Source organism: Pleurodeles waltl, chromosome 1_1 (assembly GCF_031143425.1).
Source record: "Pleurodeles waltl isolate 20211129_DDA chromosome 1_1, aPleWal1.hap1.20221129, whole genome shotgun sequence".
Taxonomy (NCBI): Eukaryota; Metazoa; Chordata; class Amphibia; order Caudata; family Salamandridae; genus Pleurodeles; species Pleurodeles waltl.
The window spans coordinates 203,897,755-203,922,357 of record NC_090436.1 but is presented as its reverse complement, the minus strand read 5'-3'; the positions used below and the strand labels follow the sequence as shown (position 1 = coordinate 203,922,357).

General features: G+C 43.3%; 1 protein-coding gene across 3 annotated transcripts in view; it reads right to left on the bottom strand.

Annotated features, from left to right (window-relative positions):
- Window positions 1-23,014, bottom strand: part of TTC23L (tetratricopeptide repeat domain 23 like) — an 82,591-nt gene extending 59,577 nt beyond the window's left edge. The window contains exons 1-4 of one of the 3 annotated variants that reach the window (XM_069220664.1): window positions 22,749-23,014; window positions 12,305-12,371; window positions 9,939-10,010; window positions 5,029-5,218 (exon numbers count right to left, since the gene is read on the bottom strand). In XM_069220664.1, the coding sequence (XP_069076765.1) occupies window positions 5,029-5,218; window positions 9,939-10,003 (255 nt within the window). In that variant the 5' untranslated portion in view covers window positions 10,004-10,010; window positions 12,305-12,371; window positions 22,749-23,014. The remainder of the gene's footprint in view (window positions 1-5,028; window positions 5,219-9,938; window positions 10,011-12,304; window positions 12,372-22,748) is intronic. The other 2 variants (XM_069220655.1, XM_069220675.1) reach the window with 2 other exon arrangements.
- Between the last annotated feature and the right edge of the window lie 1,589 nt (window positions 23,015-24,603).

Here is a 24,603-nt window from a genome sequence, read left to right as displayed (position 1 = left end):
TCCTGCACTGAACAATTGGGTAAAATACAGGGTGCATCTCTAAGATGCACTTTGTGTAAATTTTTTTATAAATCCAACACTGGCATCAGTGTGGGTTTATTATTCTGAGAAGGTTGGTACCAAACTTTCCAGTATTCAGTGTAGCCATTATGGAGCTGTGGAGTTCGTTTTTGACAGACTCCCAGACCATATTCTCTTATGGCTACCCTGCACTTACAATGTCTAAGGTTTTGCTTAGACACTGTAGGGGCATAGTGCTCATGCACCTATGCCCTCACCTGTGGTATAGTGCACCCTGCCTTAGGGCTGTAAGGCCTGCTAGAGGGGTGACTTACCTATGCCACAGGCAGTGTGAGGTTGGCATGGCACCCTGAGGGGAGTGCCATTTCGACTTAGTCATTTTCTCCCCACCAGCACACACAAGCTGGCAAGCAGTGTGTCTGTGCTGAGTGAGGGGTCCCTAGGGTGGCATAAGACATGCTGCAGCCCTTAGAGACCTTCCCTGGCATCAGGGCCCTTAGTACCAGGGGTACCAGTTACAAGGGACTTACCTAGGTGCCAGGGTTGTGCCAATTGTGGAGACAATGGTACATTTTAGGTGAAAGAACACTGGTGCTGGAGCATGGTTAGCAGAGTCCCAGCACACTTCTCAGTCAAGTCAGCATCAGTATCAGGCAAAAAGTGGGGGGTAACTGCAACAGGAAGCCATTTCTTTACATACCATATTTCAACGATCCGACAGTATAGCTATCAATACATCATTTCACCTCTAATATCCAATACTATAGTTATCTGCTGATGTTGTGCTATATATGACTGCCCGCTTCATCATACAGATAGTTCTTCTACCGTTTATAGGAGTCAGGCATTAGTAGTTTACGCTTGCCTTCAGGTTCACCATGTAAAAAACCCTTGCCAGTACAATAATGTAATCTATGCTTAGAGGGGATTCAGGATGCCACCTGTCTCTCCCTCCTTGGTCCAAGAGGGCATTGAATATGCCACTTGCCATTACATAGTAAAGGTGAACTTATATACTTTCTGGAGATAAAAAGAGGCAATGTGAGCCCTCTTCTGCCCTTGACGTGTTGTGCTCCTGTGCACTGGAGCACGGTTTGGGCTTTAGCAATAGTGAGGCAAATTAAATTGCCAAGCCAACTCATGAGCTTGCAGGTGATAGGGAAACATGTGATAAGTGGATGTCCAGCTGTGCTGGGAGGGTGATAAGGACTGTCAAGCCAAAAACACACCCACAAATTCCCAAATGTTCACAAACATTCATGTTCAACACACACATATGCCTGTGTGTCTACCTGCTCCAGGGTCATGGTTCAAGTTTGATGAGGAAGTCACTGGTGCTATAGAGATTGTATAAATATTTCACAAAAGGTCTCTGCAAGAAACTAATGGTCTAAGCAGAGTTTCCACATTTATTGCCTAGGTTCCCAAAACCTGGACGGGTGAAGGGAGCTCCTTTTAAGCCAAAGTACCCACCTAAAAATATACTGCTACTGAATGACCATCAATGCCATATTCCCTGCCTTGCTACAAACTGAAAAAGTTCCTTTTTGACAATTCTCCTTCAGTACTCCCATATCTACCCACATCTCCCTAGGTCCCACACTGCACTGATAATCCGAAATTCCCTTTTCCTTTCTTGAAAACCATGACCTGATGGCATTTTAATCAACCAATCAAGCATCAGCTAAATCCAACATTCACTTAAAAAAACATAGTATGTTGTCTAGAAGGGTATTCATAGTCACTTTGTGTTGATGCTCTTCTATCGTCCAATGGACTAGAGCAGGGTTCTGCAAAGTCGGTCCTGGAGAGCCGGGTCCATGCCTGATTTTTAGCATATCCACATTTAGAAAAAAGATGTTTCAGAAATCTACAGTTTTCTAAATGTGGATATGCTAAAAATCAGGCCTGGACCCGGCTCTCCAGGACTGACTTTGCAGAACCCTGGACTAGAGGGACACATTTTAACACTTATTTTCATGCAGTATATCAGTCCATATTTCAAATAGTGACAAACCTTCTGTTGAAGAATGAAAACAGTTTTATAACAAGGTATAACCTGGGGTCAGATACTATGGCCCTGAAGTTGGGAGAAAAATTTGATAAGTAAGCTGATGCTTAAACCAACTGATTTGAGACTTGAATGACCTCTCTTAGTAGAGGGCATGTGCAATTGTTTTATTGAGGAAAAGCTGCATAAACATGCTTATTCTCTCTAACACCACACTGCTATATCGATACATCCCACTTGTGCAATATGCACAATGAATGCCGATACACCGTAGAAGCACGGTTTATGTCCACACCTGGTAGACACGTCCGTACTACCTCTGCTGTTTGGCTGGTATATTTTGAGGAGGGTTACTTTCATTGAACATCAGAAATAATTATAACTGAAGGTCTCAAATAAAAAAGGATCCATCTCAGATTTGATCTTCTTGTAAATAGGCAGGGGGTAAGCATGACTGAGGCAGGTGTTAGAAGCACAACAGGGAAAAACTGTGATAACAATAGGTTCCACTTCAGAAAGAGCAGCTACTTGTGAAGAGGATTCGAGGGTCCTCAAAAAGAAAGGAAGATAAAGTTGAGCAGTAGAGGTTTAGGCAGGAATATTATATTATTGCTAATAGGCTATTAAGCAGGAGGTTTTGAGAAGCCATTATGGAAAGAGGTCATGTGAACCCCCAACCCCAGTGCTATCTCTTGGCTATCACCCTTGAAGGCTTCACAAAGATACCACCAGAATATCTGCCATAAAACAAAAAGAAAAAGACAACAATTTTGCACAAGAAGCCCAACACTATGGTAGAACCTAATGTATCATAATATGTCCTAACCTATTCATGCAGGCAGTCAATGAGAAGCTGCACCAGGATTAAAGCATAATTCCATTATCATAGATCTCATGTGACATCTACGACCAGATGTCATACCAGGGCAAACTAAGATAAAGAGGTCTTCCTTGTAAGCATACCATAAGCACAGCATCCTCCAGCTACTTACTTAAACTTCTTGCCTGTTGACTTCAGTCTCTCGGGAGACAGCAACACAGGTCCATGAAGGTAAAAACCTAGACCTGCTAGAAAACACTAACATCTCACAACATGGTAGTATCCCTTCATGCACAAATCAAACCAAGGTCCTCATCTAATCAACGATGCCAACCCTGCCACCTGCCTTTAGACTGTGACTTGAATGTCCATTTCACCATCTCCTTTAACGATGGAAGCTAATCAAGCAACAAGTGTGCATCTTCAAAATCATGCTCACTGAAAACTAGGAAAACCTGAACACCATCACAGCTACCTCTAACCATCCATAGAAAACACACAGCTTCAACTGCATGTTCAAAGTGCGTGTGACCCACCATCTCCATGCTCTAAGCCTTGGTACACTCAAGAGCTCTCAGACAACAAGTGAGCCAGCTAGACAGAAGCAGAAAAAGTGACAACAGCAGTAAGAAATGATCTGCAGGACACAAAAGAACTCTGCACACCATAAAGGAAACTCATCACTGAAGCTCCCATTTTACCAACACCATTAACATGGCATTCAGGAGAAGAACAGCGCTCAAGGCAAGGAAACACAACCTAAACTCTTCATTGGCCCCCAGTGTACATCTGTCCATCTTTATATCCATGTTATTGCCAAATGTTTTCAAATGCAGTCACTCATAGTGAGGAGAGCCAATTGTGAGGTCAGCCGATACACTGCCTTAACCTGCATGCTTTGGTGGGCCAAAGGAAATTATGAATAACACTTGAACATGCCAATGGATGAACAGGGCTGACGAGAGGCCCTATAATATCTATCTGGCATTTCTATGGTACAAACCTAGCCAAAAGGCAGAGGAGCGCACTATACATGGTCAAAGGCAAGTAATAGGAAAGGAAGCTGAGTTGGTGATGGTTAATGCATTGCGATGTAGTGTTCTTTAAAGAGATGGGTCTTTAACTCTTTTCTAAATTAGAGCAGCACTGGGCCAGACCTCATGTATATGGGAAATTGTTCTAGATCCTGGGTGCACAGATGGAAAGACCTTGTTGCCTTGCTTTTTTTACAGTTCGTAATCTGCAGTCTTATGGTGTCCTGGCTCTGGGTGTGCAGAGAAGGTGAGAAAAAGAAGGGTTCCTGGTCAAGATAGCTGTTTAAGTAATGCAGCTAGTATTAAAGATGGTGCGGACTGGTAGGAGTCGCCAATGGAGTTCCGTCTGGATAAGGTGATGTGATCATAATTATCATAATTATATGTATATATATATGCTCATAAGATGTATGTATTTTTATTTAGATATTTGGGGAAAAATAGGTCGACGTAAAATAGTCTTGGGGTGTGATCAGAGGACTTTCTAACATCCCACGCACCAAAGGACAGCATCCGGAGTTGCTTGATGTGCTTGCTCAGTGCAATCTGAGCTGGTATGAAAAGTTTTTCCAGAGCTGCTTCTGGTACCCATTCAGCTCTGAATCCAACAAAACAATGTCATCTGAATACTGCAACCCGGAAAGTAGGAGTAAGCATGATCTCAGAAGAGCATGGCCAGAGCAGGTCTGAGAGACCTGAGAAGAGCCCAGGGTAGCAGATGGCGTTATAAGGAGACTTGACTGAGACCATAGCTTTCACGTGTAAATCAGACAACAAAGCACTGGAGACATCGTTGTAATACTTTATACCATCCACTGCCCTTTAAATCATTAAACACCTGATGACAACAATGAGCTGCAAAAAAAACATAAAATTAAGATTTCAATAAAACAAGTATCTACAGTCTGGGTTTACAGAAAAGTGGGTTAAACAACCACAAAACACTATTGGTTTGGAGGTATGGGAAGCCTAGAATAGAGGGGTTAGCTATAATGCTGCTATCATTAGTGCTTTTTGGTGTGCTGCTTGTGCCTAGTGATGTGCAAAGTGGAGCTTGTGCACTTTATGTCTATTGAAAACTTCAGCATGCAAGAGAGCAAGTGTAACAGATGCAAGGAATGCAACTCAAACACTGTATATACCTCTTTTTCTTGAATAAACTCTTCCACCATTGTCAGCGCATGAGCTAACTTTTCTTCTGGTCCAGAATCACCGTCGACATAATGTTTTTTTCTACTTGTTTTTTTAGGCTCGCGCCAACTTTCTCTCGATCTACCACTGTCCACAGATTCATTCAGATTTTCAGTGGAAGCTGTATTTATATTGTGCAACCTAAAAAACAGAGATGTAATTAGTTGGTTGTCTCTTTCCTACATGCGTCCGATACCAATAGAGTGATTAGGGATTTTGGTGTTTATTACTAGAGATGCATGAAGAGCACATAGGTTTCCGACTCTGAAACTTGGCATGGAAATTACTGTTAAACATTTTAAGATGATCACAATACATTATAAAGATACCATATAATGAAAATTAGAAAGTGGGTCCCATTGCGCGAAAGGCACCCACGGAACACTCATGCAATATAATTAGCTGTGCAATATTTGAATATTTCATTCAAAACTTAGGTGCTGGAGGATAATTCACAAAGGACTCAAAATGATTTTACAGAACACTTTTAAAGCATAGCAGTCTTTCTCTTGCTAACAGATCACAGAATTTCAGAACACCAAGTGGACACTCCCTAAGGATAGACAGGAACTGTAAAGTGTCATAGATTCCAAAGGAATTCATTAGAACTCTGGCCAATAATGCAAACACTTCATAAAATACTAATTAAATGTCTTGGCAGTAGCACACTCCTGTGTCTTCTCTTAAATAGCTAACACTCTTAAGTTGGATATATTCGCGTAGTGACTTCTGAGCTGCAGTTCTTTGAGGAACCCAAACTCCTGAATTAGAGGACATTATGCTATTTAAAAATTGAGAACCAATGACGTGCATTTTTCCAAAGTGAATTGGAAATATGATATTGTTTCTTGGTGTGCAGTTTTTCTTGAGATCAGCGTTGTCATTCTGCTGTATACGCAGCTTATGTCAACACAACGCACAACATAGCATGCTGGGATGGGCCTCGAGTCAGCCCCTGCTAGCAATTAGGTCGTCTGGGTGCAATTCCTTCACATGATTGGCTTGCTGAGTTGTCCGTCATGTTTAGAGACCACCCCACTACATTTTACAGATGTGTACATACTTTGCCTAGGTGTGACTGTCAACAGGATTACATGATTCTGGTGTTTCAAAAGAAACCCACTAACAAAGCATTTGATAGAAACTGACAGAGGGTGTGACTTTAGCCATCCGATCCTTTTGCCTATTGATTGTTTTACTACAGCAGAAAAAGCTGTTGCACGTTAGCAAATCCTGTAGCGTGAAGTGAGTGGCAGTAAAAGGATGACTGTGTGCTGAAGACATGAAGAAGTATGTAAGGGTGCTTGCTCCCAATTGTTTGACTTTACTTACGCACACAAGTGTATTCACAGTTTGTCTGCAAGACTGCAGTGGCCACGCCCATCACCTAACAGCACTTTCCACCTAGTTACAAACGTTTTATTGATATGTTTTACTCAAGTGTTTTCTATCAAGCCTAAGAGACATTATGGGGCAGATATATGCACCGAGTGCAGCGCCACTTTCCCTGCGCCCCTTAGCGACCCCCTTCCGCCACCATGTGTGCGCCGTTTTTAAAATATGGCACACCATGGCGCAGGGTAGGGGGCAAAAGCTTCAATATTTTTGACGCTATTGATGTGGTCTGCAGGAGTAGCGCCAAACTGTTGGTGCTAGTCCTGCAGAGTACATAGGGCCCCTTTCTAAAGAGTGGAAGCCCCCTTTTAATGCCTGCTCTGAGCAGACGTTAAACATTTATTACAAAATGGCGCAAGGAAGTCTCATAGATTTCATATGTCCCATTTTTTAGGCCCCCCTAACGGGGGAACGCCCCCTTTGCATACATTATTCCTGGCACAGGCATAATGTAGCGTAAAGGGTTACAGAGTGGCGCAATGCATGCATTGCGCCACTCTGTAAATACGGAGTGGGGATTTTGGCCTTGTTGGGCCAATTTAACATCAAAAATAATGACGTTAATGTGGCGCAAGATGGCACCAGGGCATTATAAATATGCCCCTATGTGTCTCTTCTGATTTTTGTAAACAGAGATTGACGGTGTAGGGCTGGCTGCTGAACTAAGAAAGGCACTGCTTAATTCCATGGTGTCCAGGAGTGATGCGCGGCAGACTATTGCAGTGCTCCTTCAGCATTGTTTCTTTATAGCAGCATAGCACACTGTCAGACAGCTGATGTCACTGTAGGAATATATATATATATATATATATATATGTATAAAATACTGTACAGATCATTCTGCCACAGCCAATGTACAATCCGTATCAATAAAAAAAAAAAGACTGTGAAACATTGAGATAGGCCCCATACAATAGGAGAGCCTGAAGAAAAACAATGACTTAAGCCAAAGCGATCCAGTGCTTAATTCCCCCCCCCCTCCCCCCCAAAAAAAGAGGAAAACAAAGAGTGATGGGGTGGAATTCTTGAATTAATCTTGGCCACCTCCCATACCATCGTTATTCTGCCTACCATGCCACCTCAAAAGCAAAGCACCATATGCAAATAAGCCTTGGTCCTGCTCTACAGGAACAGTCCAGCTCGAGCAGGCAGGCTAGGTCCCCTCTTAACAGGAAACAAGCATCCCCAGACCGGTAGTGGCCTAGTTAGACCTCGTCAGTGAGGTCTTGCTTGAGTCATGTGGCACAGCGAGGAAAGCCAAAAATGATAGGTATGCCCAGACGTGTGTTTTTTTGCAACTAGTCTGTATTTGGTATTTCAGTGGCAATTTACCCCTAGTAATCTTTACACTGAACAATAAAAATTACCATGTATTTCAGAAGAAGTATATTATATATATCTCACCCATCTGGGATTCACTCAAGTTTCCTGCAGCCTTTGCATGCAGGCCCCCTATTCTGAAGCCTTGTGGTCAGAGAAAACCTGACACCTTCAGCAACCATTGCACCAGTCGACCACAACTCGATCTGAGGTGGGTCACTGGTGCCAATGACGTCCCACTGCTCCTCCAAGCTCGAGTCCACCCCATTGCCGGATTCCCTGACGAGGCCTGCAGCCTCAACACAGAGGGCCTCCTGACCGTGAGTGCTCCCGGACACGAAAATCCAATGCCTAAGGACACCCCTGTATCCGTCGTCCCTGGGTTTTGGAGAAATGGACCAAAGGTGCACGTATGTCCCTTAGCACCCCATGTCTACAACCTACCTGTTTGTTGTCCCCAACTGGCTTCCCAGCCAGAGCCTGCAGCATGTTTGTCACAATGACCAACTACAATTGATAACCATTGGGCACCCGACACCTTACTGCACCCCTAAACCAGCCTCCCCAGTGCCGCTTGAAGTGACCTGTTGGTGTGGTTCTGATCAGTACCCAGTAAGTTTGGCCTTGTAAGTCATTGTTAACTTTGTGTTTGCTGAACATTGTTTTCCTTCATAGGTTAGCATTGAAGAACTTTGAGAATTGCACTGTGTTGATTCTTAATTCTACAAGGTATTCATGCTTGAAAACCTACTTGCCTGATTTCAATGTTCTTGGGTTTGAAACATATATAAAAAGAAGGGTTATTTTTCTAATATGGTCTTGGATTTATTCTTTTAGTGTGTGTCTGTAGGAGGGTGTGGCCCTGCTCCTGAATTGACAAATAGTTGGGAGGAATTACTAATGAGTGTAGAAGTTATGGCAGATGATGTGTCACCATAGACTGGTAGACTGTATTTGTAAATAAACTGCACTACTGAATGCGTTTTAGCGACAGTAACGGAAGTTGAATAATGGGCACAGATATACTGCTCCAGGTTGCATGATACCTGTGGTGATCTCTTAACGGTAGATGGGTGCCAAGGTATTGCTCGTGCTCCCCTTCTGTGTGTATATAACTGACCGACCTATTGTTAAATACCATTGCATGTGTTCATATATATATATAAAGTTTGTCACTTGGAGTTGTGTGTGTCGGGGTGGAGGTGAATATTGTCCTATAATCTGGTTCTGTGACTTTTGTTCATTTTTCTATATCTGATTTTGCTTGTAATGATCTGTGATATTAATGTACTACATAGACCTTTTTGATAGTCATAAGAACTAACAATAATTTATGTAATATAAATGTTTAAAGGAGACAATTGATTAAATTATTAAATAAATTTAGAGCGTTTAAAAAAATATGTTCTTGAAACTGGATATTAACAGGTAACTCACTTATCTTATAAGGAAAGCTATCTAACATAACCGTGTCCGAACAGTTGATATTGTTAGGTTTGTGGTAATCTCTTTCAGCTTCCATTAAGACTGAGTACTTTAACTGTTTACATAGATTACCAACAAAGAAGCATCCTGACAAAGAGAAAACTAGTTCACATCATAAACAGCCACATCTAGTATTATTCCTTTTAGGCCATTGTTTCATAACGTATGCATTAAGAGTCGCTGCATTTTTAGGGACAAATCGAAACTCATGACTGCATCCCCACATCTAATCAAAAGATGTGCAACACCAAAAAACTGACACTAAAATAAAAGAGAGGGTTTTAAACAGAAAGAAACATTCAACTGCATACTGACAAAAAGATGGAAAACAAATGTGGGTGTTAACGGCTTGGCTAGTTGATTGTAATCTGGGGTGTAAAATCTTTAGAATTGGAACTTCAGTACAGCAATCAGTAACTGACAGAAAGGATAGCTAAAAATTATTTATAAGAAGAGCGAGCTCATTTCAAACTGATGCCCTCCAATTCATTTATCAAAAATGTTAAGGTACAGTCCGTCAATCCAAACTGCAATTTTCCTTCAAACACTGAAAGCCAAATGAAAGAGAGTGTGTATTTCAAGGTACGAAAACATACATAAAGGCTGAGACATTCAGTTGATATTTACCCAGACCACAATGTATAGCTGGCTGAAAACTTACACAGTCTGAGAATCCGCTTGGAAGTTCATTCTATCCGTGGGGATATAAATTGGGTGGGCCTGCATTTTTCTCCTGGCAAGAAGAAGAGAGAAAAAAAGAAATCTTGGATATATCTGAAGAGATTGAAGATGAATTACAGATTACAAAAGGACCCAATGAGAAGTTGAGTTACAGAAGGTGAAGTGCTAAATTACAGCCCATTGGAAGGTAAGTTTTGGGAGTACATGGAGTAGGAAGAGGTAGTACTGGGGAGAGGGTAGGAAGTGTGCATTGGGATGAAGTAGGTTAGGAGTTGACACCTTTTTATTAGAAATTGTCTAGTGTGGCCTCCTGGAAGGAGCAGCTTCCACCCGCTAGGTGATGTATGGACTATGTGAACCAGCTAGAGCTGAGGAAGCGCATCCCCCCAGCAAGATGGAGCTTCCAAACATTACTGAGTTAGGTTAGAGTCTATAAGGTTCAAATGTAACTAAACAGACTATGGGGTCTACTCTACTATGAAGCAGCAAAGGTGTAACCGACAGGAAGACGCAACTTGCAGACCAAAAAAAGTATTAGTGTGATTCTATAGGCTTTAGGGAAACTATTTAAGGATTTTCAGGTTCAGCGGGGGAGTGGTGGAAGATAGTGGAACTAATGTAGAGGATGCTGCAGGAATGGAAAAAATGAAGTAAAACACAACAACGTGAGTCAATCTGAGTGTGAGTAGACAAATAAGGAGGGGGTGGACTTCACCTTATCTTGAAAGGCTTTTTTGCAAGAATCGCCATGCCATGTGGGCCGCACCAGGGAGAGTACCTATATTATCTAGCACTGCATATATGCCATTATCAGGCATTAGGAGACCAGAGCAGGGGCCAGGTGGGTGTTTCCAGAGAATGAGTCAAAACAAACTACAATAGAGGAAGGCCTCAAGGTATTTTTAGAGCAGTGATCGGCGACCACTGGCCTGAAGAGTGAACAAATTAAACTCGGGGCACAGAGGTCTGCCTGGAAGGCTGCCATGCGCAGATCTGAGGGGACGAAATCGGAGAGGGGGACAGCCCAAGAGACAACGAGGGTAAAAACCAGAGGCCCATATTTAGACATTTTTTTAGCACTGCATTTGCTGTATTTTGTAAGTTTGCATCACTTTTGCGTCAAAAAATGACGCCAATGCGGTGCTAAAAAGTATAAATATGGGCCAGAGCACCTTATTATACGTTTGTCAAAGCAATTGCACAATTACAGAACGGGTGTAGGCAGTGCTGTTGACCTAGAAAACCAGAGACAAAACAACAAAGTGAATCAAAGCAGGCAAGTGCAGATGGCACTTGAGGCACATGGGCATTTATGCTGTGTCATTTGCACACATGCAGTTATGTGCACTGAGGACATTCAATATTTATGTTAGTCCAAAGATCATATAATAACTGACTGTTGAGGCTGTATGTTTTAGGCTCTTGAATTTTGTTTGTGTTTTTCGAAATGTTGTATCTGTACTATTTCTACTTTTTGGGTATTGGTTGCTTTTGTTTTGCTCTGCCTTAAAGCTGTTATAATGATATTTGTTTTCGTTATCAAAATGATAAAATAAACCATTCCTGCAGAAATACTTGGCACCCACTTGGCATCTGTGCAATACACGCTTAGGTCATTTTATAAGTGACCTATGTGGCAGCATGAAGGACAACTTATATATTTTGTTTTTTGGTAGCATACCTGTGTAGTCACCACGCAGGGTGCAGGGAGGATACATATGGAGGGTGAACCCATTGAAGTCAACGAAGGTGGACTGTTTTTAGGATGGCGAGGATTATTGGCTGGGAGGGTGATTATATTGGTGAGACAGTATGTTTAAGCCTGGCTAGGAAGGCCAAGTGAATCAAGGGACTTTGCAAGCCCATACCTAAACAGTTGTGAAAGTATGTTATGGTGAGTTGATGTTTCACTGTATTTTATTAGCTGGGGTGTGTTTACATGTATTGTACCAGCAGCTGGGTATGAAGATGTGAGCGACCACTGAGGACATACATGACTGCGGTAGTGAAAGGTGTGACCTGATCCACTTCTCTTTGTTAGGGATTGGGATTTCAAAATAGACTACTTTGAAAGTCTCTTGCAAATCTCAATGGTCTTTGCTGAGGCACTGACTGATGCCCCCCCACCCAACAACCCCTATATTACAGAGTCCTTAAATATATGTGTAATAATATTGCTTACCAAATGTGTCTCTAAACCCTCCACAGCACTTAAGGTACTTCACAGTAGAGACTCTCCCACCTCCAACATTTCGACGTTTTTTTTTTTAAATAGCATTTATTTTTATATCTTTTAATTTGTCCATCTAAAAGAAGTACAGTACATTGTAACACAGTTGTACTTACGTTGAGAGGCAGAACAGGGCGGTTACAAACTGAACGTGGGCAGTACACGGAGTATGGAAATGGGGATCTGGAAAAAATATTACACAAAGACTAAGCAAACAGAACTTTAAAAATAACATACTCTAAAATGATTTACAAATAAAACCTATTTACACGTTTTGGGAGTGGCGACCAAGAGTAAAGGTTGTGAGATGAGTAATTGGAGTATGAGTAGAAATTTGAGAATGTCATCAAGTGACAGAACTATCGAGCTCGTCAAAATAAGCTTTCAGTTCCTGTTTAAAGTCAGTAAAGGGGTATTAGCTCTTATCTGCTTCCGGGGTAGGGATCCGAGTAACTGAAAATATTTGAAAATGTTACGGGGCAGAGGAGTGGGGTTTGGTGCAGCCAGTATGTATGTAATGGTACTCACATGACCCTGTCTAATATTCGTGTGGGCTACAACCCTCTGGGTTGATAGGATAAAGACAGAAGGGGAAACACATAAAAGGTAATCTCCTAACTACCTACTGGTGGACCAAAAGGTTTATTGTCGTCCCCGGTGTCCAGGGTTAAAAATCAGGGGAACAGTTTGAACCATGTGGAAGGTTAGCATGTCTCTGTCCTTCTAAATGCACTCAAATGAGATGTCACGGGCATTCTTCAGGACCCTGCCTCATCTGCTGGAAAACCACTACATGCCCATAGCATTTGAGAGAAAAGGGAGACACATCAAACACTCATTTTCCCATTCACAACAGTCATTGAATGTAGTACGTGAAATAGATGTCCGCTGATTGTGTGTAATACAGCACCAGAAATAACTCATGTTTATTTCAGACACAGCAACCAGCACTTCCTGACCAACCTCATCAACCTGTCAGCATGTTGTATGTCACTTGAGGTACTGGCTGGATAAGACATTTTCTCACTGTGCCTATATACTAGAAGACTGACACACACGGAAAGACTTTCTCTAGCACGGACAAGGGTGAGGTCTTCATCAACTGCATCCCCTCATACTTTCAAAAACATCTCAGCATTCCACCAGCTACCCATTTCCACAAGGATGGGGTTTTCCCTTGACCCCAGGTACAATGGAGTTTTTACATTGTCTGCTGCTCCTTTACCTTGCAGGTTTCATGGGTTTACTTTAGCCAATCTCAGCTTGTGGCCTCATGTTGCCTTGGGGATCGCAGGAGTGAAGTACACCTTCCTCTTTTCCCCTTGGTTCTTTTCTAGTCATGGACCTCTGCTGCTAGGCCATCTAGCCAATACATCCAGGCTAAACAACAAGACTTTAAGGGTAACTTAGTATGATGATGTCATTGGTTAGGGGCTGGAAGGCCATTCGAATAAAACTTTGGCCTAATATCCCTCCTCGGGATCCATCTTTGAACCTCATGCCTTCTCCCTATCGCTTGTTCTACAATTTACATGCAATATTTAAACATACTAATTGATTCATGTCCTCTTTACTAGGCTCCTTAATGCCATACACAACAATGGTTTGTGTTAGATCATAATCGGAGACAGGGGTCCTGGGGCAAACAGGGTTTACTGGGCCTCAACTCATGGCGCAGACCGTATCTTGTGCAATTCAATAAGAACACAGCTGTGAAGTGTGATGGACTCCCAACGTGGGTCGATTTCCCCAAGTGCAAGCATGCTTCACCCCCCCCCCTGGGATGCCAGATCACCCGCATCCATCTCTGGAACTGCATCGGGCCACAGCCTGCCTCTTCTTCTGCAACTGGTCTGGCAGCCTGAGACCAGCCAGCTCCTCCCATTCCTGAAATGAGCCACCCCGTCCATCCTGTTCCTCTGCAGCTGCACAATGATGACTCCACGAAGCCGGCATACAAGGGATTGCTCTCGACTGGATTACTTCCTATCTTCAAAAAAGAGCGAATATCATCCACTCGCCCCCATTCTCATCCGAACCCTACCTCACAAAAGCAGGGGTCCCCCAAGGGTCAATCATTTCACCTTTGCTTTTCAACATCTACATGATATCTTTACCAGAACTGATCAATGATTTCCATCTCACATGCTACAACTATGCAGATGACACACAAATACTACTTAAATTAGAAGGCCCCAAAAACATTGAAAACTCACAAATCTTCAGTTGCCTCAGAGCCGTTGATCAGTGGATGACCTGGAGCCATCTCAAACTAAATACCTCCAAAACAGAAATACTCATATGTGGTGACTGGAAACATTATGACCCTCTGTGCGTCTGGCCTGACGATCTCGGACCACCTCCTCAATTATCCAAGGAAGTTAAAAACCTAGGAATCACCATGGATTCCAAGTTAACTATGAATGCCCAAGTAGACAAATTAGCACGCACAAGCTTCATCACCTTAAAGACTTTACGACGCATTTTCCCCAACCTCGGATTTCCACACAAGGTGCAAGCTACTATCTCGCTTGTACTATCCAAACTGGATTATGCCAATAGCCTCTACCATGGATCATCTCTATCTGTTATGAAAAAACTACAACGTATCCAGAATTCCGCAGCCAGGCTACTACTACATATAAAGCCGCAAGCCCACATCTCCCCTGCCTTGAGAGCACTACACTGGTTACCCGTTGCCAGAAGATGTACTTTCAAGCTGCTTTGTATCACCCACAAAGCTATACATGGAACAGTGCCGCTTTTTATCAGAAAGAAAATTACCAAATACATTAAACAAAGAACCCTCCGCTCAAGATTGGCACCCCACCTTAGAACACCACCATACAAGAAAAAGACTATAGGTGGTACATCCTTCTTCGTCCAAGCAGCCAAACTATGGAATTCATTACCCCCAACTATAAGAGCCACAGATAACTTTCTTGTCTTCAGAAAACTACTCAAGAGTTGGCTCTTTCCTTCATAACCACCTTTTTCAAACAACTATGAACTGCATATGCCTATGTGGATAAATATTTTTTCAGATTATATGTATATTTCTATTTATTTATAGTTTCTTTGGAAAATATGTATTGCTACTATGTCATAACAATAAAATACACACACACTCTTTAAACCTGTCTGACTAAGTATTTTTTACCCATGGTTCTAATTATGTATTGTATGTGCATATGTGTGTGTATTCATGTGTGTGTGTATAAATATATATATATATATATATGTATGTGTATATGTTGTTTCTGTGCTTGGCATGTTCGTGGATCATTGCATGGCTCCTGGGTGGGTTGTTATACTAGATATCTATGAATTCCTGCTCTCATCTTATCACACTTATCTACTCATCACTCTTATGTCATGTCTCTATCAAACTATCCTCCATTCTCACTCTGACTCATCCCAAATCCCTTCTACCACTTTCATCTCCTAAATATCTCTGCCTAAGCTCTTCCCTCCACTTCCACAGTGGAGGTGTTCCTGGGGCTTGAGGAGGGCACCTGTGGACACATTCCATTGTGTTTAACCATGGAAATGGGTACACAGGTCCCCTAACGCCTGGTCTGACCCAGGCATTAAATAATGGTGCAAAGCAAGCTTGGCACTATTATTTAGCCCCTCCTCCCACTTGTGCGTCATTTTAGCACAGGGATAAATATGGGACTATGGGGTTACCGCCATTTTTTAGATGGGAATGCCTACCTTGGATCTCCTTGACGCAAGATAGATTCACACATCTAAAAATTGGTACAATCCAATATTTTGATGTTAGACGGGTCCAACGTCAAAATATTAAATATGGAGTTTGTTTTGCACCAAATTTGTATTTAAAAAATGATGCAAATTCGGTGCAAAGCAGGTATAAATATGCCCCTTCCTCCGCAGAACATCCTTTTCAACAATGGTGGTGACTCAGTGAGTTGTCTGAAGCAAACTTATTATTTTCTATTTTACTTCCCATCTATGATGTAGGGCATGCTATGATACAAACTAGACACAGTGCCCAGATACTAGAAAAAATAGCCAAGGCTATTGCCATTCCTCAAGCCTGACAGATGACAGCTAGGTACCTAGAAAACAATGATTTTGCAGAACAGAATGGCCCTGAATTATGCCCTCATGGCAAAAGAGAGGGTTTGTTCAATATTGGTGTTAGAATGTTGCATCACAACTCTAACAGCTTTTTCAGTTTTCATGAACAGATGGATCTTAATAAAAGCATAAAGAAGTTGCACAAAATTAAAAGGGGCTCAGACTTAAACAGAAGTGCCATCTGGTCTTAGATATCTGGAAAGTTTTGGAAATGGGGAAAGAAGAGTTTCAAAATAGTAATAGAAGTGAATGTTGTCATGCTAACCCTTTATGTTCCAATTAAACTGAGCGTATGCATTTTCCAATGTGCTTGCAGTAAAGGTTGTGCTCATGCTTATCTACTTTATGTTACTGATGATGATGATGATGAAGAATGTAGCAATGAAGAATTAAAAATTTAAGTAATCAGGTGACATGCTATAGAACTGTTGCAAGTTTTCAACGTATAGTCAAATTGGGGGGACTGAGAGTATTTTTTCTATACGTATGTGTAGCCAGCAGCCTGTTATAACATTTGTGACTTTGTATCTACAACTGCTCCTTGTACCGCCAAAGTCTTAACATTGTTGGACATTAACATATTTTAAATGCTTTGTCATCTTGTTATCCCGTGTTGAGCGATGCACGTTGTCTGACTTTGCAAGTAAGCACATCTTCGTTCTGAAGCTGGCGTAACCAGGAGAGGAACTGCAGATTTAGTAAAGGCAGCCTTCTCCAGAGCTTGGTGTATCTCTTACATTCTTCCTATGAGAAGAACCAGGCACCTGATCATTAGTACCAATCTGAGGTTGCATTGAGAAAACGTTAACACATGTAGAGTGGAAGTGTATAGATTTCAGCATTATGAGCTCCAACTGCTCTGTTGAAATGGCAATGCACTTACAATATTTTTGATGGTTGCTGGCTATATCCACATTAAACATACATTACACTTCTAATGAGCTCTTCCAAGTGTATGTTTTCTTTCACAAAATCAGGACTATGCCAAGGAAATTGAGAAAGACAGTCAGCCTCTTCCTGACTTGCTGCATGGTGACATCAGAGATGGAAGTGGGGAGGGCTACAGCTGGCACCTGAATTGATACATGAACAGCAGAGAGAATGTGGGTCAGTTCTGGGATTTTTTTCCACCAGTTCTCACTAACTTTTGGATTGACATCTACCTGTGTTGATGAGATTAACACAGGAGATAGTCTTTTTTTCAAAATGAAGACTTATATCATGTCTCACCGAGTCCACGGATGCATTAAGTCTGAAGTGGTCAAGATGATGGACTTGGGATTGACTGAGTGTTTGTGTAGCTCTTAGGCCTGCCCAGTTGTGTTTGTGCCCAAGCAAGCCTCTAAAGACTTGCACTTTTAAGTAGACTACCTCAGCCTCAAGAAAGTCACCAAGACAAATGTGCATCTGATTTCCAGAGTTGACGAGCTTGTGGACTGGCTGGGTGCTGCAAGGTAGTTGACCAGAGGATACTATCAAGTAGCGTTAGCACCTAAGGAGAAGCCTGTTTTGTCTACACTAGAGTGCTTATTCCAGTTTAAGGTAATGGCCTCCTGCCATTTTCCAGTACCTGGTGAACCACGTTTTCACATAAATAGGTGAATTGTGTGTGGCCTAACTGAATGACATTGAGGAGTTTAGCAATCCATGGTCGGACCACTTGGACCACTTGAAACACTTACAACAGGTGTTAGTCAGGATACAGGGGATGAAACTGACACTCAAAGTAACAAGGTACAATGTGAGGCAGTCCACTCTAGTCTAATTTGGGCATAAAGTAGGGAACATGCAGATTCACCTGATGGATGCAAAAATACTATCGGCTGGAGTGGGAGGTGCCCACTACTCAGACTGAAGTGGGAGCCTTTTTAGAATGCACTGGTTACTAGTACTGCAGGAGCTTTGTAGATAACTATACAACTGACCACAGTAGCCCTTTTGATAGCATTAAGATCCAAGAAACAGCCCTTAACTGAGATCTTAAATGAAGGATGCCAAAGGTTATTTGAGGAACTGAAGAAAGCACTAAGCAGTGCATCTGCACTGACGGTCCTGACCACAGTCAGCCCTTCATTGTACAGATAGATGCCTCAGATAAAGAAGCTGAAGCGGTACTTTTTAAACTTGCTGACAAGGGCTGAGAGCATCCCGTGCCCTTTCTTAGCCATAGATTACTACCTAGAGATTAAAACTGAACAGCGATTGAGAAAGAGTGCTTTGACATAGTATGGCCTATGAGAAGGTTCCATCTAAGTCTGCTTGGTACTAGGTTTGTGGTCCAAAGAGATCACAAACCACTCAAGCAGCTGATGGCACTGAAGTGTAAGAATCCCAAACTGCTGAGATGATCAATCTGGTTGCAATAACTAGATTTCATAGTGCAGCACAAGGCCAGAATGAACCACAGGAATGCAGATGGACTTTCCCGTCTGTTTTACAGATCCAACAATTGGACTTCTCCAACTGTAGATTAAGGTTCTGGGCGGTCTGACCTGGGAGGGGCAACTTTTGGGACAGGAATGTTTCCTGAGTGGTGTACAGTTGTAGCACCTGCCCTCTATGCCCTGCTGCAAGTACCTGGTATCATAGCTTTCAGATGTTTGGCTCTAGCTTTATACTAATCCAGCAGGTACATGAAGGGTTAGGTCTGCCAGTGACATACAAGTGGTCTTGGACTTCTATTACACCTAGAGGGACACACCAAGCTGAACCTCTGTAGTGACAAAAAGACTACTGTGATCTCACACAGAGCGAGAGGTTAGAACTGTACCCTTCGCACATTCTCCTACATTACAAAGAATCAACTCACCAGAGCGTGAGGGTTCCGGGGCTACTGCTGTTATACCCAGTAGCCCACTAGTTAATTTAGATAATGGAAGGAGGCACCTCACCAACCAACTGGTGGCATGCTTTATCATTGGTGCCCATCCTCACCTGGGTAGGCAAATAACAACCAAATGGACTGTATTGTTCTGGACAAATGCAGGGATTCATTCAAAGTAAACAATGATTATTGGTATACTGGGGACATTTCCTTTTATTTAACAAGTACCCATATCATAATTAAAACCAAAACTCAGACATTACATGAAAGCAGAATGGTTTCAACACATTAATTTGCCTACATGTTTCAGCGGAAGAACTGCTGCCCAACAGGGCCATTCGGTTTTCATCATATACGTCCCTGCCTGTTATCTCCCCTAAATCAGAAAAGAGTGCATTCTAAAGAAGCCATAAGGCTCTGCTACATAACCATAGCAAAAACCCTATGTGGAATATTGTGTAACCTCATCAGCAAATAGGGTTTGGATAGTTACCTAAGTGGGCACTTTCCTTCCTGTACCTCAGTAGTTCTACTCTGCTGCGCTGGACTAGTGCGGCTGACGAGAGCTACTTAGGGACAGGATTGCTGGCACTGTATTCTTGACATGTTTGACTTCAGGGAAGTGCTCTATCCCTCTTTGCTGATGAGGCTCAAAAATATTGAACTAGTGGCCTACTGGGGAGAACTGCAAGCAGGAATTAATCCGCCCTGAGCCTTCACACTCTGGTGTATTGATTTGAAAATGACTACTGTCCCTGTCATGGGTTCACATGGGTAGTGCAGTGGTGGGAAAATACCATGTTTGACAGTGATTATAGTATGATAAGACCTTCTTACTTGTGGGGAAAATTAAAGCCTAGTAGCGTATACACTTAAAGGTTCGCTGCTAATGGTGAACTCAGAGTACTAGCACCAAGATGCCATACACCTGCATGTATGCCAGCGAGGGTGGGTATGTGTTGCATGAGTGCCTGAGTGAACCAGAGTGACATACGCCCATGCCTATTCATATACATAAGATTGAAGTTAGTTAGCTTTGCCAGACAGTGGAACTGTCTTTCTAGAAGGAGGGAACTCAGACAGTCTCTCTTCATGATCACTATCAGACATTCTTGTTGATAATCAGATGCAGAGTGCTCACACCTCTTTGAGCCTGTGATATGGGTGCTCGAACTTGGGAGATGCACCTGCTGTGAACAGCATCACTCAAGACACAGGCCAAGGCTGGAGGACAGCCTGAGAAGGATATATGTAAAGGGAACCACGTGCTGTTATAGGTCCAAGTTCTCTCTGACCAAGGAGAGACTGCTCTATAAAGAATCCAGAGGACTACTGTGCAACCAGGACTGGTGTCTGCCTGGCAGCTAGTTTCCCAGAGGTGTGGGGACTTCTCCTGGATTCTGATCTTGAGGAAGAACTGCCTGACTTATCCTCGAAATGGAACTAGTCTTTCCTGAGCAAAGAGAAAAGAGTGTGCAAGCTGTGCAGGAGGAGCTGACCACTCGAAGCGAGCTAGAAGCAATTTGCCCTGGTGGAAAATCAATTAAATCTCTATTGCATATTCCTTTATTGCATATTCCTTTATTGTAATAAAGGAATATGCAATAGAGATTTAATCGATATATTTTTTGAGGTCCCCAAATACTAAACTAATTAATTTGAATGGATGTTATTTATACTTTGGATTGTTCAGGTGGCTAGACATCTATTGTAAAGTAGACCAAACCTATTCTCATAGTCCATCACCCAGAGACTCATTGACAGTGAGCCAGTCCCACAGGTCCTTGAGGATCATAATGTTTCTGAAGTGTTCCCAGTGCCCTTCCTGTGTCATCCGTCATCACCGCTGTGGCATTTATTTGAGGAAGTGTGTCTGATTGGTTGGCCCGACTAGAGCCAGGATTGACATTCCCCGGAGGCACCCACTGCATACCTGCCACTGCCAACTGTGTGGGTCCGGCCGCCTCAAAATTGGACACGTCAAAATGACGATATCTTCCCAGGCTACTCCCCATTGAGTGGCTAGCTTGGCACTGAGACAACTACACTCCTCTAAAGATCGAGGCTATCGCCTCAGGCCACTATATGCTGAACTAATGCCTGGCAACTGGGGCACTGAAGAGCGCCGAGCTTGACTGAACTGCTGCAAGTCTTATCTCAACTGCACCAAGTATAACCAGGTTGTCTCCAGAGGCCCTGAACCACCTCAACCCTGGGAGTCCCCACTGCGACTGTCAACATACTCATCAGAGGATTGAGACTGCCAGGCCCAGAGAGCCCTTCAGCACTAAGACACCACTGAAGCCCAGAAAACGGCCTCTGCCAGAAGTTACTGCTCCTCCCGCCGCTCTCTGACGACTCTCGCAGGTCTGCAGTCACCTCACCAGAGCAGGACAGGCACAAGCCATGCATTTGGTACTGCTCACCATCAGTAAACCTTCCCGCTGTAAAGGGGTGTGTTCCCCTTTAACAGTGTATAGGGCAGCGTGAAACAAATTAGACACAGGACATCGTATAGCTGTGGTGCGGAGTGACTTCCACGTGGGAAGTCCTCATACTTTTATTACCCGGTCATGACATCATGGTGCTGGACCACATGTCGATACTGTGTGGGGGTACTAATGACCCCTACTAACACTGTCCAACATAGACAACACGCCAGTTCACCCCTCCAAGCATAACACCAGCTAGCTGTAGACTTATTAAGAGTCAAAACTCTTAAGGAGAAACAACGGTGAGATTTTGTGTCCCTTTAGCCTGCAACAGCACTGTGCATAAGAGAGGGGATGGAGTGCTGTACCTCTTTCAGAGACTACAACAGCAAAACCCCAGCCCATTGAGTGGTGGGTGGAAAGGGGTGGTCGACTGCCTAAAGGTCTCCCACATTGAAGCACATGGGACTCGTACCAGAGTGTGCATTATTCCAGTGTGACTATTGTGGATTTATGTAAAATAAAGGATTTGTTTTTTTCAAAAATAGAATCACTTGGCTGGATAATCATCCTATTGAATTGTTGAGTGTAGCGTTGAGCGCTGAGGCTGTGTGCCTCCACCCTTACCCCCCTAAGAAGCCTGGGGCTGAATGCTCACTATCGCTGCCACTCAGAGTTGTAGTGAAATGGCGTACTTGGCCCATTTTACTGTTGCATAGTAACAATGACCATGTGACAACAGAGGCAAACTACCCTACACCACACAATGCATGCCTGTGGCCCAGTAGTCCCTGCCTGCCCGCACCGTGGACCCCCAAACGATGACTTAATGAGGGTCAGTAGGCCGAGAGGAGCGCAAGTGAAAGAGCATTGCGGGACAAGTCCGTATTTTATTTATCAGAGGAAATTACCACAAAAGTGAAAAGCCTCCACTTAGCATCCCCGGAGAGCAACAAACACATACTGTCGACCCAAGTTTAATGACAATGTATCTGATAACCAAAGCTACACTAAGCAAACGTTCAGCCCTGGCTCCTTAGCCTCCTTCTGACTTAACTTTTAGAATTCGTTGTGTTCCACGACACTAGCGGCGGGAAAAAACTTCTGAGCATGCGCGACCCTTTAACCCTTTTTGCAAAATAATTATACTCCGGATAACCCTGTCTCTCCTCTCCATACCATCGAAGCGCCGCTTACCTTTTGACAGAGGGTGATGTAAGGTCCGGCGAGGGCCTAAATCAAAACGCCGGACACCTGGGCTGAGGAGACACGTCTTACTTTATTGGCTACATCCACTCCACTCCCTTCGCGCCCTTTCACCACCTCCCTTGTCACCTATCTGTGCTGATTGTTTTCTTGGGCATTTACCGAAATTCTCCACCGCCTATTTAATTCCCTCGATGCAGCTCACATATTGGGCTCACTTAGCGCTCTTCCAAGCGTCCTCGTAGCCATGACGACCTTAAACCACGCCCTCCTGCGAGTGGATTGTTTTTTTTAACCTCAAGTGTTGCCGGGTGGGTGGAGGATCAGGCTCTCCTGGGTTCCGAGAATATTTCCATGTAAAAACAACCATCACTTCCTACCTGGTTACAATGAATAGTTTCACTTATTGCTCTCGGAGCCCCTCAGCAGAGACTGTATAAATCAGCTGAAACCTGCATTATACTGCCTCGTTTTACAGCTGCGCAACAACATACAGGCAGCGAAGAGAAAAAAATAATAAATACATTTTAAGATAAAAGAAAACGGAAACCCCAAGATAAAGAGAGTGTGAACCAAAGGGAGTTAATTGCGGTGCACGTTGCATTGACAGTAGAGGCGGTGTGCAAAATTCGTGTAAACTGCATTGTGTGCAGTTGCGATACATTTTTACCGCAAACTGTGCGTTTAGCAGTTACAGTGAAATCGCCGTAATTATGCAAATTGTACTGGCATAATTTAATTCCACCCCCTGCCTAAAACAGGTTCACAAAGCTGACATGTAGCTGCGTGGCAAGTGGCAAGTGGCAACTGCCTGTCTGTTAAGATAGTGGATTTTAAAGAACAATTTTCACACGCAGTTGCTAAAAAACTACAGGCTCTGAAAGGAAACAGTATGTACTCAGCTACTTGTGTGGTGTGTCAAGGGAATGAACACCGATGCTTGCATGAAGCTGGTCCTTTTTTTTGTTCAAAAGGTGCAGTGAGTGCAACACATATGCCAATAATTGCCTCAATTGTGCTAGGGCCAGCATTTTGTCACAGGTACCCTCATTTGCCCTGCGTGTCTCCTTTTGCCTACAGTTACATACAAATACACAAGTGAAAGATTATTGTAATTGATGCAGTCTATATACCATTGGTGACGCATATGTCAACAATTACCTTTAATATGTCAGGGCTGCCATTTTGTTATGGTTCGCTACCTCCCCCTTGCCCTCTTCCACAGGTCATGTTTGCTCCTCCTCATGCTAAGGCTGGTGGAGACAGGGTGCCCGGGGCCCCATGGAGGCCCTTTCACAGCCCATGCACCTGGAATGGGCAGTGCAGGGGCCCCCTTGGACAGCCCCGTTGTGCTTTTCACTGCCTGAATTATGGGCAGTGAAAGCGCGACGGGTTGTGTCGCACCCAATGCACCGCAACATTGCCGCCTGCTCGATTACGAGCCGGCGTCAATGTTGTGGTGAGTTTCCTGCTGGGCCTGCAGAAAACTCATAATAGGGCCAGCGGGTGGAAAACCGGAGTGGCGATTTTCCGACCCAAAGAGTTTGGCAGGCGGCCTCCGCCACCCGTCAAACTCTTAATAAGGACCTCAATCTCACACCTTCACACTCACCTGCACTAAACAGATTCACTGCCTGAGGCTGCTTGACCCTCATTGCTGCTTGACCTTCGCACACAACAAAGGTCAAGATGCACACTGGGAGTATTTTTACTACTAGTGTATTAAAAAAAGAAGGCAGGGCAGAAAACAAGGAGGGCAGATCCCCGAAACCCATGAAAGCAAGGCACCATGGTTTTCTATTGGTGAAATGAATTCATCTTCCACATTTTGTGAACTGCTATGCAG